Source organism: Bidens hawaiensis, unplaced genomic scaffold (assembly GCF_021521415.1).
Source record: "Bidens hawaiensis isolate Kalapana, Puna unplaced genomic scaffold, B.hawaiensis_p1.1 tig00021379_1, whole genome shotgun sequence".
NCBI lineage: Eukaryota > Viridiplantae > Streptophyta > Magnoliopsida > Asterales > Asteraceae > Bidens > Bidens hawaiensis.
The window spans coordinates 281,857-302,650 of record NW_027493321.1 but is presented as its reverse complement, the minus strand read 5'-3'; the positions used below and the strand labels follow the sequence as shown (position 1 = coordinate 302,650).

General features: G+C 33.9%; 3 protein-coding genes and 1 pseudogene across 3 annotated transcripts; all 4 read left to right on the top strand.

Moving 5' to 3' along the window:
* The first annotated feature begins 1,025 nt into the window (after positions 1 to 1,025).
* LOC143563426 (uncharacterized) lies at positions 1,026 to 1,472 on the top strand. Its single transcript, XM_077050964.1, has one exon. It carries the CDS (start codon positions 1,026 to 1,028, stop codon positions 1,470 to 1,472), a length of 447 nt encoding a protein of 148 aa, XP_076907079.1.
* A 536-nt stretch (positions 1,473 to 2,008) lies between these two features.
* Positions 2,009 to 2,545, top strand: LOC143563425 (uncharacterized). The gene has a single exon (XM_077050963.1). The coding sequence runs from the start codon at positions 2,009 to 2,011 to the stop codon at positions 2,543 to 2,545; it is 537 nt and encodes a 178-aa protein (XP_076907078.1).
* A 1,791-nt stretch (positions 2,546 to 4,336) lies between these two features.
* Positions 4,337 to 4,813, top strand: LOC143563423 (secreted RxLR effector protein 161 pseudogene; annotated as a pseudogene).
* A 4,469-nt stretch (positions 4,814 to 9,282) lies between these two features.
* Positions 9,283 to 14,041, top strand: LOC143563419 (uncharacterized). The gene is made up of 3 exons (XM_077050958.1): positions 9,283 to 9,723; positions 10,666 to 10,903; positions 13,545 to 14,041. The coding sequence occupies exons 1-3, from the start codon at positions 9,412 to 9,414 to the stop codon at positions 13,658 to 13,660; spliced, it is 666 nt and encodes a 221-aa protein (XP_076907073.1). The 5' UTR covers positions 9,283 to 9,411; the 3' UTR covers positions 13,661 to 14,041.
* Positions 14,042 to 20,794: the final 6,753 nt, after the last annotated feature.

Here is a 20,794-nt window from a genome sequence, read left to right as displayed (position 1 = left end):
GAATGAGAGATTTGGACTTCCTTACAAGAGACTTCAGTAACCTAAATCCGGTCGATCAAATGCTGATGGAAAAGCAAAAGGAACGTATCCGAAAGAGGTTGATCGAAGAAGACCAAGCCGAAGAATAAGAATAATGTTTTTTTAGTACTTTAATTTTTATTTTATTTTTAGATATTAATGTGTTTTTTTTAATGTGTGTTTTTTTAATAATTTATGAGTTTTTTTAATAATACGTTTTTTGAATATATTTATAAAAAAATAAAAAAAAAAATCCGCTGGAGCCCCTGCTGGAGCCCCTCCACACCAGGGCCAGGGGCTCCAGTGGGGGCTCCAACACCCACCGTATCCAGTTTCTCTCTCTGCCACACGTCACAATATTATTGGCTGGAGCCCCCACTCGCGCCCCCGTTAGAGCCCCCCACACCCCTCAGCCTAACTATCTCACAACGGCCACTCATAATGAAAAGAGCACTTTCCAGACCATGACTTGGAAATTTACGGGATTACCCTTATAGGTTACTCTGAAAAGTCTTATCACATGAACCACAACATCAGTAGCTCCCACTACGAGATCAATAGCTGATGCATGACTGCTACCAGCTAGGGAGCTCTGCAGTAGGGTAATAGAAAGGACAATCCAAAATGATGGGAATTCCAGCTATTGCACCTGTTAAAAGTTAATTCAAGACTCATTATATGCACGTGTGTTTACTCCTATTTATTTTCTTATCATTATCTAAGTTTTGAATAAGAGCCATTTGTTGCCTGATCTTTAGGATTTACATATTCCTTAGGTAGAACCGTTGTTTTATTTCAGTATATAAGGAGGCTTATGGTTCTCAAGTTGTATTCACTTTTCTGATTATTTATTAAGAACAAAGCTTTTTTTCTTCCTTTCAATTCTACGTGTGTTGCAACAGTCCTGAAATACCAACAAATTTGGAATCAGAGCACAGGCGGTGCTCCCTATCAGAAGAGTGTGAAGAATATCATCGATCAAGTTCTCAGTGGCTGAATATACCAGCATGCTGCCTAGTGCCCCTACCCCGATCCATGTCTTTAAGGGTGATGGGTATGCGTTCTGGAGCATTCGAATGAAGACCATCCTAAGATCACGTGATCTTTGGGACCTGGTGGTAACTGGGATTAATGAAACTGAAGCAGACTCGAACAAATTGAAGGCTGCCCAGAAACGCGATGCTTATGCCATGGCACTCATTCAGCAAGCCGTTCATGATCAATTGTTTTCCCGTGTGGCTACTCCATCTATAGCCAAGGAGACATGGGAAATCTTGAAGATGGAGTTTGAGGGAGATTCTCAGGTTAAGTTTGTAAAACTCCAGGGTTTGAGACGAGACTTTGAGAATCTTGCTATGAAAGAGGGTGAATTGATTGGTGAATATTTTGGAAGGGTCATGGACATAGTCAGCAAAAGAGATCTTATGGTGAAGTCATTGTCGACTAATCCATAGTTGAGAAGATACTACGCGATCTTACTCCTAAGTTCGACTATGTGGTACCTTCCATTGAAGTATCCTATGACCTATCTAAACTTACCCCTGTGAAAATCATGGGATCTTTACAGTCCCAAGAAGAGAGGATTAATAGCCGAACTCCTGAAAAGGTGGAGAAGAGTGAAGAACAAGCTCTTCAAGTTGTTCAGCCATATAACAACTCTGGTGGGACCAAAGGAAGAGGTCGAGGTATGACTAGAGGTCGTGGAAGAGGGAGAATAATGGAAAGAAATCGAGCCCCTCAATGTTTTCATTGCAATCGGATTGGCCACTTGAAGAAAGATTGCTGGTACCTTGAAGAACCTCAAGCAAATGTGGCTGCTGAAAACGAAGCACAAGAAGAAGGTCATGATTAACAAAGGCTATTCGTGGCTATGACTGATCATGCTAGAGATCAGTACCTATTAATGACAAAGGATCAATCCAGTGGTAACTCTAATGCCCTTTGGTTATTATATTCTGGGTGTTCCAATCATATGACATGAGCAAGAGGGATGTTCACTCAACTTGATGAGTCATTCAAGCTATATGTTCGTTTAGGTGATAAGAAAGAGCTGTCCATTGAAGGGAAAGGTACGGTTAAAATTAACACCAGTAATAATACATTCCGTTTGCTAGATGATGTGTATTTTGCACCAAAGCTGGAATACAACCTTTTAAGTGTGGGTCAATTGATGAAAAAGGGGTATTCATTATTGTTTTATGATGGGAAATGTGTGATTAGAGCAAAAACAACAAATGCCATCCTAATAACTATCCTAGTTGCACCTAACAACATGTTTTTGTTAGATGCTTCCAAGGCAGTTTATGGGAATCAGTCTAACAATAAAATAGATGAAACAACCAGAATATGGCATTTGAGATATGGGCACTACCATTGTCATGGTCTTAAACTTCTTCATGATAAATCAATGGTGCATGGGTTACCTAATATCAAACCCATAGACTCATGTGAAGGTTGTGTTATGGGTAACAAAGCCGAGACTCTTTTCCTTCAAAGTCTTGGAGAGCCTCTAAGAAACTTGAGTTGATCCACACTCATGTATGTGGTCCAATGCAAGCTTCCAGTTTGGGGGGAAGTAAGTATTATCTTTTGTTTATTGATGATTATACCCTCATGTGCTGGGTTTATTTTATAGCTAACAGATCTGATGCCTTTGTTAAGTTCAAACTTTTCAAAGCCATGGTGGAAAATGAGAGTGATTTCTCGATTAAAGTGTTAAGATCTGACCGAGGGGGAGAATTTATTTCCATTGAATTCAACAACTATTCTGACCTATATGGCATTAAAAGACAACTCACTCCTCCCTACACTCCTCAACACAATGGTGTAGTGCAGAGAAAGAATCGTACAATCATGGGAATGACTATAAGTATGATAAAGCACAAGTCAATGCTTAATTATTTTTGGGCTGAAGCAGTTGCAACATCAGTTTACCTTATCAACATGGCACCTACCAAGATTATACAAGATCAAACACCTATTCATGTCTGGTCTAACAGAAAACCAACTGTTAGCCACTTAAAGGTATTTGGTAGTGTGGTTCATGGTCTGGTACCCGCTCAGAAAAGAAGGAAACTTGATGATCAATCCTGAAAGGTGTATCTTCATTGGGTACTCCATATAAAGCAAAGGTTACAGACTTTATAATCCAACCACTAAGAAGTTCTTAACGAGAAGGGATGTTGTCTTTCTTGAAAATGAAAAATGGAATTTGAAAAGTAACAATTCAGCAATTTGTGAACATCTCTATACTGATCCTTTTCCTTTGGCTCCCTTTGACAATATTCCAAACACTACCCAAAACAGCTCATGTTCCTCACCCTCAACTAGTCACAACAGCCCTAGCCCATCACCGTCTCAATCTCCTAACAACCAACTCCTTTACCTTTTGACTCTACCATTATAACTAATGTTGCCTTCGATTCAACAGTTGATAGACCACCAAGAGTAAGAGGATTGGCTGATGTATATGCCAATTATGAAGAAATTGATGTTACCACTTGTCAATTTTCTCTTAACATTACTGATCCAACCACTTACACTGAAGCTGTAACCAAAGAAGAATGGAAGTTGGCTATGCATGGAGAACTAAGTGCAATAGAGAAGAAAAACACTTGGGAACTTGTTGTGCTCCCAAGTGGGAAGAACTTGGTTGGGTTAAAATGGTTGTACAAGACCAAGATCAGGTCAGATGGAAAAATCTTAAAGTACAAAGCTAGACTAGTGGCTAAAGGGTATTCTCAACAACATGGGGTCGATTATCTAGAAACCTTTGCACATGTTGCAAGGTTTGAAACTATAAGGGTGGTGATAAGTGTGGCTGCTCATCTTGCTTGGGCTATACATCAGTTGGATATCAATGGTGACTTAATTGAAGAGATTTATGTTGAGCAGCCAGAGGTGTTTGTGATTGAAGGTAGTGAAGATAAAGTGTACCGGTTAAAAAAAGGCAATATATGGGTCAAAACAGGCCCCAAGGGCCTGGAATTCTAAGATTGATAATTACTTTATCAGTCATGGATACCAAAGAAGCAATAACGAACCTACACTCTATGTAAATAAGGGTAGAAACAATGAAATGATGTATGTATGTCTATACGTGGATGATATTATATGTCAGTCCATCCACTGATCTTATTGTAGAATTCAAGGGAGGGATAAAGCATGTATTTGACATGACTGATATGGGCATGTTAAAGTATTTTTTAGGCCTTGAAGTGAAGCAAACATTTCATGTCATATTCATCTCCAAGAGAAGTATGCAAAGAATCTGTTAAGCAAATTTGGGATAAAGGATAGCAACGCAGAAGACACTCCAATGAATGCCTATGAAAAATTGCTCCTGGATGATCAAGCAAACAAATCAGACAAATTCTTGTTTAGAAGTCTGGTAGGAGGACTCATCTATCTAACTCACACCAGACCTGACTTAGCCTTCTCAGTCAGTTTGGTGTCCAGGTTCATGCAAGCTCCCTCCAAGATTCACTTTGGTGCTGCTAGAAGAATATTACGCTATGTTGCTGGTACAGTTGATTTTGGCATTTGGTATGATAGGGGTGATGCTGTCAATCTGATTGGGTTCACAGATAGTGATTGGGCAAGCGGTTTGGATGATAGAAAGAGTGTTTCAGGTCATGTGTTTAGTCTTGGCAGTGATGCTGTCACTTGGACCTCGAAGAAACAACCTACAGTTGCCTTGTCAAGCGCCGAGGCTGAATATATTGCGTCCACTGCTGCTACATGTCAAGCTGTTTGGTTGCGCAGAATATTAAATGATCTTGGATTTCCTCAATAGGAGGCTACTACTATGTATTGTGATAACAAGTCAAGTATCAACTTAAGTAAGAATCCAGTGATGCATGGGAGAACTAAACACATTGAACTAAGGTATCACTTTGTTAGAGAAATGGTTTGCCAAGAGGAAATCAGTTTGGGATATTGCAGTACTCATGAGCAGATTGCAGATGTGATGACGAAGGCTTTATCCCGCGAAAAATTTGTCTACTTCTGGAGCTACTTGGTGTAATGGAGTTTGAATCAAGGGAGGGTGTTAAAAGTTAATTCAAGACTCATTATATGCACGTGTGTTTATTCCTATTTATTTGCTTATCATTATTTAAGTTTTTAATAAGAGCTGTTTGTGGCCTAGTCTTTAGGGTTTACCTATTCCTTAAGTAGAAACGTTGTTTTATTTCAGTATTTAAGGAGGCCTTAGGGTTCTCAAGTTGTATTCACTTTTCTGATTATTAATTAAGAACAAAGTTTTTTGCTTCATTTCAATTCGTGTGTTGCAATAGTCCTGAAATACCAACATCACCTGCTCCCTGTGTGAGACGGCACGAGTTCGGACTACCAATGAAGATTTTATTTTTATTACTCGTTTCACTTAGCCTTGTTCATGTTACTTTCTACCTTGAGACTTAGTCGTTTGTTTGTTTAGACTTATTTAATGCATGGATGTTTGAGATTACATGTTTACATTGGTTTTGTATGTGGCTATTTATGGACTCTTGACTTGATTTATGCATGAGTGTGTCATTTTGCAATATGTTATGACTTGATTTCGGAAATACGCGTGTGATAGTATTAGTTAATTACAATTATGTTGCAATGAACGACGAGTAACACCCAAATTTTCGTAATTATTTAAATAGTTTTATTATCTATAATATATATAAACGAAGACATAAAAATTCTACGTGTTGCGATATGGTCGCTTCTCCTTTTTTGGAGTCACCAGATTTGCTTAATTTTTAAATGAAGGTTTCTCATGCATTTTACCCGAATTCATGGGTATGGGTCTTACCAAAACCAGATATTCCTTAAACGAGTTATAAAATCTCATTAAATTAAAAATTATTCTCACCAAATTATTTATGTTAAAATCCTATAAAATAAGATATAATAAAAAATAATATCTTATTTATTTTAAAAAAAGATATATATATTATTTAAAATAAAAAACCAATTTGATAGTAAAAAATAAACGGGTCTTGGGTCTAATCAAAACATAAGTATATTATTAACTTTCATAAATATAATTTATAATTAAAAAACCAATTTCAAAGTAAAATAAATAAACGAGTCTTGGGGCTTATCAAAACCATATAGCTTTTAAACCGGGTTATAACATATCATTTATTTATGAAACAATTTATCATTAAACCATAAGTATATTATTAACTTTCATACAATAAAAAATATAAATAAATAAATAAATAAATATTAAAACAAACAATATAAAACAATCTCGTAAGACGGGGAATAAAAACTAGTTTTTTAATACATGAGTGCGATTTTATGTTATAAAAGAGTTTTTGAATTCTTTTATTTTGGAAAAAAATGAGGGCGTAGTTCACGTCCCATCCAACATTAATTTAATTACAAATCACATTTTAAATTTATTTTCAGCTTTTAAAAAATGTCTACATCACATTCTTCGTATTTATGTTCATTCAATAAATTATCACTTATCTCTCCTTTTGTTTTTTTTTATTTTTTTTTTCTTACACTCACATGTATCATTAAAAATATAAAGAATAGACATGTGAAATGAATAGTAATAAACAAATATGAAGGAGTTGTTTGTTTTCTTTATCAAAATTCGAGGGAACGAATCATGATTGGGGATAGAGATGTAGAGCAGTAGAGGTGTTTCTATGTGTTTTAATTTAGCTGTAGTAATTTTAACTTTTGAAATTACAAAACTAATAAATAATAATCATTGGCAACTAATAATCTCTAATAATCTGACCGGTAAAAATTCAATTTTTAGTTTAGTTACTAATAACAATATCAGTCTGAGAGGTTGTTAACTCTGTCATTTTTATTCTCTTTAATTCGTGTGGAATGATAATAGTACACTTAACTTAAAAAAATAAAGTCATCAGCCCACTTCTCGTCCAAAAACTAAACTAAAAGAATAAATCATCTCATGCATACATACGGTCACCATCTCTTGTGACAGTTCTTTTTTGGCAACCAGGGGAAAAAGTCATCGGCCACCCTACAATATCTGGAATCGTCACTACCAACTTGTCAAACCCTCAACCTAGCAGATTTGAATCAAGTTGCGGTGGATCATGGAAAAGTGGAGAGGAGACAAATGGTGAAACAAGTACATTTGAACTGACATGATTAATAGAGATAGGAGAGGTTAATTGAGCATATTCAAAACGCCACAAGCATGACGGTGCTGATACACAAAGATAATAGTGGTTGGTCGAAGATGGAGGCTGGAAAATTGTTGCGTGTTGCTGAAAAAATCAAAAGTGTGTAAGCCTGAAAAGGTGGTAGTAGTTGTATATGGTGGTGCTGATGATGATGGCCGGTGGTGGTGGGAGATGGTGAATTCGACGATGGCTAGAGATGGTGGTAGGAATGGTGAGTGATTGTGTGTTATGAGGAAGGAATATTTAGTTTAATTAAAGAAAGTGTGGCTATGTAGGATTGTATTATGAGGTATGTAAACATAGGTATGAGAGGTTAATCGAGCGGATTCAAAACGCCAAAAGCATGATGGTGCTGATACGCAAAGATGATAGTGGTTGGCCGAAGATGGAGGTTGACAAATTGTTACGTGTTGAAGAAATCAAAAGTGTGTAAGCCAAAGAAGATGGTAGTGATTATGATGACGATGGACACGATAGCTGACGGTGGGCGGAGATGATGAATTCAACGTTTGCCAGAGAATGTGGTAGGGATTGTGAGTGATTGTGTGTTATGAGGAAGGAAGATTTTGGTTTATTAAAAGAAAGTGTAGCTATATAGGATTATAAACTAAGGCATGTCTTTTTTTTTATCAATTTGTTTTTTAATTATAAAGGGTATTTTAGTAAGTTGATTTCTTATCAATTGTTTTCATTTCATACGGCCTAAATAAACAAAAATTAAAAGAGTTAACAATCTGTTAGATTGAGATTGCTGTTAGTAACTAAATTGAAAGTTTCATTTGCTGTCAGTTAGATTATTAGTTAAGATTATTAGATTAGGGGAATTTCATATATATATATATATATATATATCCCTGCAAATTAAGAAATATCATATATATATATATATATCCATATAAATTTTAAATATCATACATGCCCCTCTCTAAAAGTGAAATATCAAATATATCATTCTATAATAGTTAACATATCATATATGTCCCTAATTAATATATTTCATTAAAACAATTCATCATATGACAAAAAAAAAAATAACCTAACCTCACAAAACCTGATCCTAAAAATTAAAATAAACCTGAAGGTAAAACCAATATATTTTTTTCAAACGAGAGATGTCAGATAAATATATATATATTTTTAATTTCTTTTTGGTTTTATAATTTTCTTAAATTTTTTTATATGGGTCATTTAGTGAATTTTCCGGTATTAAAATAGGGGTTATTAGTAATGAATTATTAAAATTCAAATTTCCATAAATAATAAGTAAATATTTAAGTATCAAAATCATTACATGAAGCTCCTGATAAAGAGTTTTTTACTAAACTAGTGTAGTTGGAAAAAATATTTACCAATGTAGTGTAGTTTGAAAAGTATTTACTAAAGTGGGTGTTTTCTTGAAATTTACTTGTCTCTCTCCAATATTAATTAGATAAACTTAATTCTCATTATTAATTCTCTAAAATGTAAATCTAACACTGTAATTTTTTTTATTTTGTTCAAAAACCTTTTGGTGTGATGTTTTATATATATAAACTCGAGAATTATATTATTATTATCTCTATTAGTTATTTCTTAGGTTTTATTTATTTATTATTATTACTATTATATGTATTTACAAATTACAAATTATTATTAATAAGTCATCTGTTAGGTTTTATTTTCATTTTTAATGTGATTTTATGTATATTAGTATATATCACAAGGTAAATCTTAACGACTGTATAAAATTTCTACTAGTTTGGTATAAAATTTCTTATTCTAAAATCTAAACTGTAATAAACTAATTAAACTAACTGAGTAAAGGGATAAATTAGTAGTTTTTTCTTCCTAAAATAAAGACAAAATTAAATTATCTATTTATAATTTAGTGTATAGTATCTTATTCTGTATCGTAACAAAAAAATTAATAAAGTGAACAAGTTTACAATGTTAAATTCATATTAAATGGTTAAAATAATTTTTTATTAAAAAGATAAAAGCTATATTAAATTATTAGTGATTATTATTTTTTCGTTTATTACAGTTAAAAAGAAAATACCAAACTAAAAATAAATATTTGTCTTTTTAATTAGCACACCCGATTACTCCGCAACTGTTTTCATGGATCTCAACATCCTTAAACCGTCAGATCAACTAACATCCAACACACTCTCCAAATCCAACGGTCCAAACACCCTCGCCTAATTTAAATCACCTTCACGCAACATTCCGGCCAATCAAAATGGCGGTCATGAACGGCGGTGCGGACAAACCACACGGCGGCGTAATATTACCTGACGAAAACGAACAAACCTCAAGCCCTAGATCCAAAGTGACGACTGAATCAGTAGAAGAAGATGTAACACTGTACAGCGCGTCCGTACACCTGATCGATTCGGTTTTGGATCAGAATTCAAGTGATCCGGTGGCTTCTCGGATCCGGAAATCGGTTGTTGAGGCGGTTCCGATGTTTCGTAAGGCTGCTGTGAACACGCGGCGTGATGTTATTGAGTGGAGTAGTGGTAGTCCTGTTCGCGGTTTACTGGTTGTTTCTGTGAGTGTTTGTTTGATTTGGATTGAATACGAGTTCATAAAAATAATAATAAGTATTGATTTGTGTTTTTGTTGTTTCCTTATCTGTTCGTACGGTTGGAATTAGTATCTGGATTCATTAATGATGAAGTTATTAGATAGATTTTGAAACGTATATGACGTTTTAATTTCTGTTGAATTTAATTTTTGAATTCACTGATTCATACAGAATTTAATAGTTCACAATTCAGAGTTCAGTTTAACTCTTGATGAGTGGTCTCTTTGATGTCTATTAGGCCTGTAAAGTAACCGAATGTTTCGTGAGCTGTTTGACAGGAAGTTCGTTTATTTAATTAAACAAACGAACATGAACACATGTTTTGTTCGTTTATTTATGTTCGTTTACATATTAATAGAAAATAATTAACTATTATCTGGATGAGTCACCCAGTTAATGGTTTTATGCTTGTTCGTTTGTGTTCATTTAAGTGTCATTTATGTTCGTTTATCTTTGTTCATTTATGTCCATGAACTGTTCGATTAAATTATAAACGAACGAACATGATCATTTTTTAAATGAACGAACATGAACACACGCTTTTGTCTGATTAAGTGTTCGTGTTCGTTTAAAGTTAAATGAACAAACACAAACATGCGGTTCGTTTATAGGCCTAATGTCTTTCATGTATCTAGTAGTACATTCATTGGAAAGATATCATAGATGGTTAGAGTTGAGGATTGGATTGATATTGGAAGTGAACCAAAGAAGAAACAACGTTAAAACTATTCGATTGATGATTAAGTAAACGGATGCAGTAGCTACGTGACATATTAAGCCCTATGTATAGATATAAAATGCAGTAATGCTCTGATAATTGATCAGATAGCATTAGTTATTCATAGGTGTTGAATGTTTATGAAATTTATCTAATTTATGATTACTTCTTGATGAAAACTTGTGCAGGCAGGAATAGTGACTCTATTAGCTCTAACAGGAATGTTGGTGTTTACAGCGGTGTTTGTTGCAGCAACTGTGAATGCAATTGTGATCTCTCTTCTCATCTCTTTGGCAGCAGTTGGTGGCTTCGTGGCTATTTTCTTCGCTTGTATGACAGCAATGTACCTTGGCGTGCTGTTCGTCACTGCATTTGTTACGTTCATAGTAACTGTCTCATCGATCATCGCGGCTTTAATCGCTGCAGGTATATATAATCATTTTACTTCTGTTTCCATTATTCTACACAACCAATTTTAGGCTGCACACTGCGAGGACCGCATAACTAACTATATATATTGCTTTAGTTGTGAGATACATAATACGGTTGTATAACTGCATAACGGACACGCTTTCCCTCACACTATATTATGTTAGCACCATGTACAAGTGTTTATGCAGTTTTCTACTTAAATTAGTTTTGTATTGAGCGCACCCCTATAAGGATATTAAAAAGGAAACTTATTAAAATTTGATTAAAATGTGTTTTATGTATTACAAAAGTTCAGTTTTATAAGTTAAGCTTGAATAAACGAAAAAATGTTATGGACTTTATAACTTATAAGCTACTAACTTTTTGTCACTAAATATTAAATACTAGTTTTAGAGCCCGTGTAACACACGAGATGATCTAAATAATAAAGCACAAATAAAACAATACATAATGTATATATAAAAATGTATTACATCTATGTTTGTATCATTATACATAAATTGATTTTATTTAATATCACAAAATGATTTTTTCTAAAAAAAAGGGACTAAATAAAAAAAAATAATGCACGTTCAAAAATATACCAAATAACACTCATCTATTAAAAATTTATTATCAGTATCAGATATGTATAATTGAAAGAAATTTGGTTATGAACCAATTTCGGAGAATACTTCTCATATAATAATAGTTTTGAGCTACACCATGAAAAAGATTTTGATAAGTTTGAAGGGCTTCTCGACTTGCTAATTGACAAAAAATAATAATAATAATAACAGGTTACCCGTTCAGTTTTGTGTATGTTTTGCTTTACTTGCGCATAATTTTGTATGACATGCTTCACATACAACATTTTGATCACTATTCGGGGAAAAATCAATGCTAACGCAAATGTTTTTAATTTGATAAAAGTTAAAAGTATTGATAGGCCTGGAGGTGGTATGTTGGAAGTGTGTGCCATTTTTTCTTAGATTTTAATAGTAATGGGAAATGTACTCAATGTGTAAATCTTGAATTTTTTTACTATTTTCAAAAATGTCATTAATATAATTCGAAACCCAATCATATTTGAAATTCTAACTTTCATTTGTTTTACATTTTCAAGTCAAAGCTTTGAACCCGTAACAAGTTTGACGATAAATATAATTGCATTCTCAAAATTTTAAAAATATTCAGATTACCCTATTTTTACCCGTAATAAATTTGAGCCAAATGTAGTTAATTTCTACCAAATGATCTATTTACTAACTTTTAACCTGTAAACCCGAAGCAATAAAAAAAACCCAAGAAACTAAATATGATAAACTTTATTATATATAAAGTGATTGATATATACTATCCTTACAATTTAACACATATATGTATGGTTTACTAAATTAATTGAAAATATAAATAGATAGATTTAAATAAAATATTTATAATTTATAAATTTATATGACAATGTACAAAAAAAACCAATTGATAAATGGATTTATTTTTAAAAAATGGATCAACTTTTATACATATATTTATAATTTAGTGATTAAAAAAAATTACATCATAAATTGAAAGCATATTAGAGTTTTTTTATTTACAATGTTCAACAATATACATAATATAATATATTAATAATAACATTTAAATTTATATTCTTTTCAATATTTAACAAACACGTTTTGTTGTTGATTTTGGATTTTACAAAGCATGTTGTGAAATATATTCTAACAATGTATATTAGTATAATATGTAAATATTTATTTTTGTAAAAGTGTATAGATATAATATAAATAGAGTTTAAAGAAAAATGAATAATTTAATCATGTTATAGATATAATACAAATGAAGTGTAAAAGGAAAGTGAATAATTATTAATCTATTACATATATTAGTTTTGGAGGGAAAAAAATGTGAGGATTAACCACAAACTAATTATAACTTTATTAGAATAGGTAGATTATTACAAAAGGGGGGTCACTTTATACAATAGTAACCAAGTTTTCAAGTGTTCCACTAAAGTCACAGAATTTTTTTTACTCTCTAAAGTCACAACTTCCATAAGTGTTTTAGTCCTATATAAGATTTTTATAAACGTTTAAATTAAGTGAGGCAAATGAAACATATATGAATGGTGGTCACTATTTAGTGATAACTTTTCTTTTCCAGTGTGACTTAAATTTTACGATTATGAAACTTGGTTATTATTTAGCAATTTTTTGTTCAATGTTTATTTCAAGTTAATTGCATATTAGTTCTTACTGTTTTCATATTAAGAATGATTTGTATTTGATCTTGAAACTAGGATTGTAATACCTAACGAAAGTAGTGCTTTAGAGGGACAAAAAAAACTGTGTTTTTGACTTTAGTGGTACGGTTAGGAAACTTGGTTACCCTTACAAAAACTATATTATTGAGATATTTGTCTGTTTTTCAATGAAATAATTTGGAAGCTGTAAGTATATAAATTCATTTTGAAACATTCAACTTGTTCCGTTTTTGTTATAATATATATTTATTTTGTTTTTGTAATTTTAACTGTCTGGCCGCTTGCAATTAGAGTTGGATTAACAGATACTATGTTGTTAGATTAAATAGTTTGAACCTTTAACCTACTTATAACAATATGATGTTTTGTGCTGAAGTTATATTTTTGGATCAGGATGGATTGGATTCATCTGGATGGCTTGGTTGGGAGCAACGAAAAGTGCCAAATATGTGAAGTGCATAACGGATGCAGCTAATGCTTCTGGTCAGCTAAACGCACAGAACCTATAAATATTTTTTTAATACGCACTAGTTATTTTTATGGGAGTTGAATAAACAGACGCAGATTCCATTTATCTATAGCTTTTTTCTGTATATGATACTGGTTTTGATGTAGTTTCATCTTCAACACATGCACACACGTTCTAAACTTATATGGTTTTAACATATATGACTTTATAAAAATCACGTTTGTGTGCGTGTTTGCGACAAAAATGTACTCATCTTGCAATGATAAGAAACTAAAACAATTTCGGCAGCATAAGTTTAACAAAAGTTTCTCACTTAGTTTAAAAAATGTTGAGATTTACTGTACTAAAAAAGTTTGTGGTGGGTTTTAGGAAACAATATTATTTGAATTTTGAAGCATGGGATTAATAAGAAACACGTAATGTCCCTCTATACATGTTAATGCTAGAAAATTATTAAAGAGTTCCAGCATTGAAGAATTGCTATCTCGAATATTATAGTCATTCAAACTTTTCATGAAGAAAAATATATGGTTTCCTTTTAAATATATAAATGTGTTTTCTTTGTTTATATGAGAGAGTGAGTAGATAATGAGTGCCGGTATCATGATTGATATGTACATATGGTATGGTATGATATGGTATTGGATTAAGTACTCACTTTTCTTGAAATTTGATATCGTACATATCATATAGATACATATATGAACATTTTGTAACGAGTACAGGTATCATAGCGGTATTATACCGATAGATTCGGTGTGGTATTCGGTATCTACTTTTCTTAAAATTCGGTATTGACACGTTACTTCAAAAATTTTTAACATGGAATGAATTATATGCACTAAGCAACTACCATATAAAAATAGTTATAAAACTGTGTTCCACCAACCAAACCAAAAAAAATATCGGCTCCCTTTACCGGTGGCATCTACAACACGTTAAACGTTAAACAGACAGTAAGACAACTAAGATACTTTTGTTATCATTGTTGACTTTTTGTTGATCAATCAAATGGACTTTGTAAAAGGTGAAAAGACTTCACATTTAAAAAAAAAGGTCTGTTTAAAAAATATCAATAAACATGAAAACGACTATCAATTCTGGTTTCTATAAGAGTGTGTGTTGTCATTGAAGTTGAGCTTCGAATTCATCTAATAATTTTGTGTTATGCAATGCTGACTGAATACTCGCTGAAGCCACTGCTGAAGCCGCCTGAGCCTGTTGTGATCCTGGCGAGCGGTGACTTTAGCGACGTATCTGATTTATTTATTTGTTTTAACTTTTCTTCTAAATTTGGAAACTAATAACTAATATTACATTAAAATAAAAATATTAAGAAATAATAATACTAGTCTAGTACACGATCATCGGGACGTCTAACCTACAAATGCTCGACTAACTCACGACGAAGGTTTCCCTGAACCTCAAGATTCTTGAGATATAAGATGTTTTTGAGTTTTTCATCATCGGTGATTGTTGATTCGGGTCGTGAGACGTCACCTTGGTAGTTTTGAGAAAATAGCCATACCTTAATCCTCAAAAACCATGTTATGTACAATTATACAAGTGTAGACGACGTTCATTATTTTCTCCTTTGACCAAAACCGTAATGGCCTCGAAATCAAATGAATTTTTTTTCTTTAGAAACTCCAAACGCCCTTTCAATATCTTTATGTGCCGATTCTTGCTTTTTCTTAAAGTACATACGTTTGTCTTTAATTGGAGATGCATAAGCTTGAACAAGCGTCGACCATTCGTTGTAAATCTCATCTACCATGTAGTAGCCATGCTTGAATTGAACCTCGTTCACATAAAACGATCTAGTTGGCTCAACCCCGTCAATGTTGCCGTCGAATATCGGTGAATATTCGATAAAATTTACGTCGTTATTTGACCCGGCAACACCAAAAAATGCATGCAAGAACCAAGGATCATGGGAGGCAGCTTCCTCAAGTATAATACTTGGGCCGGGGTGATTACCCAAGTGGAACTGACCTCGCCATGCCGTAGGATACATGTCCCATCTAACATGCGTACTGTCGATACTGAGTATTCTGGCGAAACAATGTCTTTCACAGTGCACCTCGTATATACATTGGTTATCATACAAAGTTGGTTTGCACAAATATATCTGTCAGTGTAAATCGATATGCTCCCTATGTATAAACATTTTCAAGCAAACCCTCGGACAATATAAAATATAATTAAACAATACACACACACACACACCCCTCGACAAAATATATGAAGTGAGTCTCGCAAAACTTTTTCAGATATTTCTAGGTATTCATCCATTTTGTCTGACGAAATTCCATACGCAAGTTGACGAATAGCAGTTGTACGTTTAACTCGGTCTACGCGCAACATCCCAAATTTCGTTTAATATTTTAAAGGAATTTGGTTTAATTAAATTATAGAAGATAAATGTAATTATCTAAAGTAGGAGGAGAATACGTGTCATTAGATGAAAAGTTAAACACGTATAAATATAGCCACTATCTCATTCATAACTATCCTTGCCTCCACACCTCAAGAAAACACACACTTCTTCAATTCCCGTTTTTGAGAAAATAACCCACAAAGACACGACGATTCCCGGTGATCTAACCGTCGGATCGGTCTCAAATTTTATCTAAGGGTTCATGCCATAAAAATGAAGATTTTCACCGATCAGATATTTGATCAGAGGTTGGGGAGTCCAGTTTTTATCAGCAAAATCGTAAAAGCTAAAAAATGGAATATTCCGGCCACTCTTTAGCTTTTCCAGCGATTGTAGTCGCGTTTTCCGGTGAATGAGAGCTGATGGGTTTGTATATCGGGGAGAAATGGTTCTGTGACCTCTTGAATCACTCAATTCCGAGTTCGTTTGATATGGTTTTGGTCTATTCGAGTGATGTCAAACATAAACCTCAAATGTACGTTTTCATTAAAAAGGTTTACTTTTCATGTACGGATTGGCATGAAAATTGGTAGGATGATAGAACGGGCCACGATTATTGATAAAGTAATGAACTTGCGAGTAAACGGGTTAGTTGGTTTGTTTCGGGTAAAACGAGTAGTGTTCGGTTTGTGGAAAGGACGGGTAAACGAAGTCGGTTTTACATGAAACTTGGTGGGATAGTAAATAGGACCTTATTATGTGAGAAAAATGTAAACTTGATCATAAACAAGTTGTTTGGAACGAAACGGGTAATACGGGCGCATATGTTTGGACACATATGATGTTAGCGTATAATATAAGTGTGTGTATCCGTATAAGTATGTATGCGTATAAATATATATGCCGTATAAGTCTAAGCAGCGCATAAGTAGAAGAGACCGTATGAATATGTGTACAACATATATGTATGTAACGTGTATATATGCAGCGTACATGTATGGTAACACCGTATATGTATGTATATACCACGTATATGTGTGTAACGTGTATGTATGTAGCATGGATGTATATAAACGTATATGTATGCATGCACCGTGTATGTATATAAACATAAATGTATATATGTAGCGTATATGTATGCATGCACCGTGTATGTATATAAACGTATATGTATATATGTAGCATGTATGTATATGAACTTATACGTGTGCATGTACCGTGTATATATATATATATATATATATATATATATATAAACGTATATGTATGTATGGACGTATACGTATGTGGGTGTATATGTATGTATGCCCGTATATGTATATATAAAACGTATATGTAAGACTTACGCGCTAGACGACTTATACGCTGGATGACTTACACGCCAATAAGGACTTACACGTTAAAATGATTTTCCAAATAAACGAAAGATAAACAACGTATACGTACGTAAACGATATATATGGACTTATATGATATATGAAGATAAATAATTAATTAATAAGTAAATGTAACGATTAAAACAGGAAATGACTTAGAAGTATAATATAATTAGGATTAGCTAAGTGATACTTGTTAATTGATACACAGTTAGCCGTGCACAGCTCAAGAAGGGCATAACTGTAAATTCATATAGGAATCGCTTACATGTGAGTTTCTAGCCCCTTTCCTTGTTATGTTTTCGGGGCTGTGTGCATACTTGATGTGATTAGTTAATACGCTTACCTTAAGTGGTAAGTGTATGCCTTATATGATTTATGTGATAGTGATTGAGGTTATGAATGAATGCTTGTCGGTACATGAATGATCTTCGGATATTGCACGTATCGCCATGAAAAGTGAGTTTTATATATGATGCATGAATGATATATGTATGTTATATGAATGATTAAGGGTATGTATGAAAGTGTATAAAAATCTATATATAAAGAAAGGTATGGTATGGTATGGTTGTATGGAAAGAAGGGGACCGAACCCTAATAATACTCGAGGAAGAAGGGACCGGACCCTAATAATATTCAAGGTAGAAAGGGACCGAGCCCAAATAATACTCGAGGAAGAAGGGACCGGACCCTAGTAATATCCGAGGTAGAAAGGGACCGAGCCCTAATAATACTCGAGGAAGAAGGGATCAGACCCTAATAATATCCGAGGAAGAAAGGGGGCCAAGCCCTAATAATACTCGAGGAAGAAGGGCGTAATGCTCTTTAAAACGTACAAGTATGTATGTAAAGTAAGATATAATATGAAAGTATGAGAAGTATGCATGTATGAAAGAAAGAAAGTATGAAAGAATGAAAGTATAAAAGTATTAAAGTAAGAATGAAGGTTTATACTTACGTATATAAAGGTCTATACTTACGTATGTACGAAAGAAAGTAAAGTAGGTTAAGTATGTAATATATGAACGTATTGTATGTTGCCTGATTAACTAGAACTCACTCAGCGTAGCTAACTTTTAGTATGCACGCAGGCAAATAGGATGAAGGAGCTGGCTTGAGGGGACACATGGCATGGACTGAGCTGACTGACATCTAGTGAAGAAAAGTTATGATGTTTTATGTTTAGATAATTGGAAAGTTTAAAGACAAGATTTTAATATTTTATAATGAATGTTTAATGTTTTTATATTTCGTGAAAAGTTTTAATTAACTCTGATATTTTGAACTGTGTTTATGAGTAAATCCAACACCAAAGTAGGGCACCGGGACTGAGGCCTTACAAGTTGGTATCAGAGCATTAGTTCGAGAGAATTAAGTATCCTACATACTTATACTCGAACAGAGAATGAGACTTAATGAAGAAAAGAAAGAAGATGTGAGAGACGAAGCGAATGTTGAGAAGGTAGAGATGATCAAGAAGTACGGGTGATTGTCAAGGTATCCTAATTGAAAAGGTATGAAAGGATGAGGCTACATGGTGTAATTAATGAATATAAAAGGAATACGCTAAGAAGAATGTAGTTGTGTAGCTAAGACTTTAGGGAAGCAACCACTTGCGATAGTTTCGTTAAAGTATGAGAATGATTAAGAATTGTAAGGTAGAACTAAAGGAACGTGAGTGCCTTTGTACTCTTATTTTTTGACCTTAAGAGAGTTCGATGTCGTTTGGGAATAGATTTGCTGTTTGAGTTGAGGCTCATATAGCATGTAAGAGTAAGTTTACAAGGTTGAAGTCTTTGGATGGCGGTACAATGACGGTTTATGGTATTAAGGAAAGTTCAGGGCTTAACGTCATTTCGATGATAAAAACTGAAGGTTTATTAAGACGAGGGTGTAGTGCCTACCTGGCGTATGTTGTCAAAGCTACGACCGAGACGAAAGAAGTGAAAGATGTTCCTAGAGTGTGTAACCATCCAGAAGTGTTCCTAGAGGACCTTCCAGGGTTACCACAGGAACGAGGGGTAGAATTCTAGATGGAAGTTATACCAGGAGCACAACCTGTCGCGAAAGCACATTACCGTCTGCGTCATCCAAGATGAAAGAGTTAATGTCCCAAATGCAAGAACACCTCGACAAAGGTGTTTTAATGCCGAGTGTTTCCCTGCGGGGTGTACCAGTGGTGATTGTGAAGGAAAAAGACGGAAGTATGAGAATGTGTATACATTATCGCGAGTAGAACACGATTATGGTGAAGAATAGATATTGATAGATTTCGAAAGGTCAATCAAAAATACTTATAAAATACCTTTACTAGCTAGGGCAAGTAAAGTGTCGAATCCACTGGGAATCAGTGGAAAGTGCAAGTGGAAATCAATTTCTATTATAAAAATACTTAAAAGTGGACAAACGATGTCAAGCAGTTTAAAAGAGGAGTTTGTAAACAATTATGTGAAAATAACCAAACTCCTGGGTTCGGGTTTTACAACAAGTTAAGGAATTGACAAACTTCTTTGGATGGTTTCTTGTAATATATGTAATCAAAAGACTTAATGATTGACTGTGTTGATCGTCAGAACTGATTGACACGGCTAAATGAAAATCAATTTGATAATTGGTTTTACTTGTTGACACACAAAATCAATAATATGGTTAATGATAGACGGGTCAATGACGAAAGAACTTAATCCTAATTGTTGATGACCACAAATCAATTAACTGACAAAAGATTAAGTAATCAGTTAATAAAAACCGTTTAAGCACACAAGCAAACACAAAGAACTGATTAACCGAATGCTTAATCAATTACAAATCCAAAGTTAAAGTATAGAATAACAAAACCTAACATGCAACTCAACCTTACACCCGGAGATGGTTATGAAGTCTTTAACCTTGCATCTTGATCTTCATGCTCTTGATTATGATGTGGAAGTAGGTGTTCATAGATCAATGGTGTGATTAAGATGTGTTATGATGGTGTAAGATGGCCTCTAAGAGGTCCCAAAACTGATAATGATTGAATGCCTTCGACCTTAGGGTTTTATGGCTTTATATATGGAAGAAAATCACCAAATCCCTTTTTCCGTCAGACCAGGCCGTAAGCTATGGCCAAGCCACTGTAGCTTACGGCACAACAGCGTAGCCTACGGTACAAGAGGCGTAGCTTACGTCTAATCCGTAAGCTACGGTTCAGAGAAACTGCTTTACGTGACATGCCAGGCCGTAAGCTATGGTCTGGAGAGCGTAGCTTACGGCTGGCTGTTCTCCAAAACTCCGTTTCCTCGTTCTTCTTGATTCTCGAACATCCGGTTAAGATTCGATCGCCTCTCTTCATATAATCTTGATTCTTCCATTCTTAAACACTCCAAATAAGCTCCGATTAAGCTCTGTTAAGCGCCTCATACCTGTAACCATAAAC

Excerpts from the sequence above, each read along its gene's own strand:
- LOC143563426 (XM_077050964.1), top strand. The coding sequence starts at position 1,026 with ATGCTGCCTAGTGCCCCTACCCCGATCCATGTCTTTAAGGGTGATGGG.
- LOC143563425 (XM_077050963.1), top strand. The coding sequence starts at position 2,009 with ATGTTCACTCAACTTGATGAGTCATTCAAGCTATATGTTCGTTTAGGT.
- LOC143563419 (XM_077050958.1), top strand. The coding sequence starts at position 9,412 with ATGGCGGTCATGAACGGCGGTGCGGACAAACCACACGGCGGCGTAATA. Across the intron at positions 9,724-10,665 it reads GCGGTTTACTGGTTGTTTCT|GCAGGAATAGTGACTCTATT; the intron begins GTGAGTGTTTGT and ends AAACTTGTGCAG. Across the intron at positions 10,904-13,544 it reads CGCGGCTTTAATCGCTGCAG|GATGGATTGGATTCATCTGG; the intron begins GTATATATAATC and ends TTTTTGGATCAG.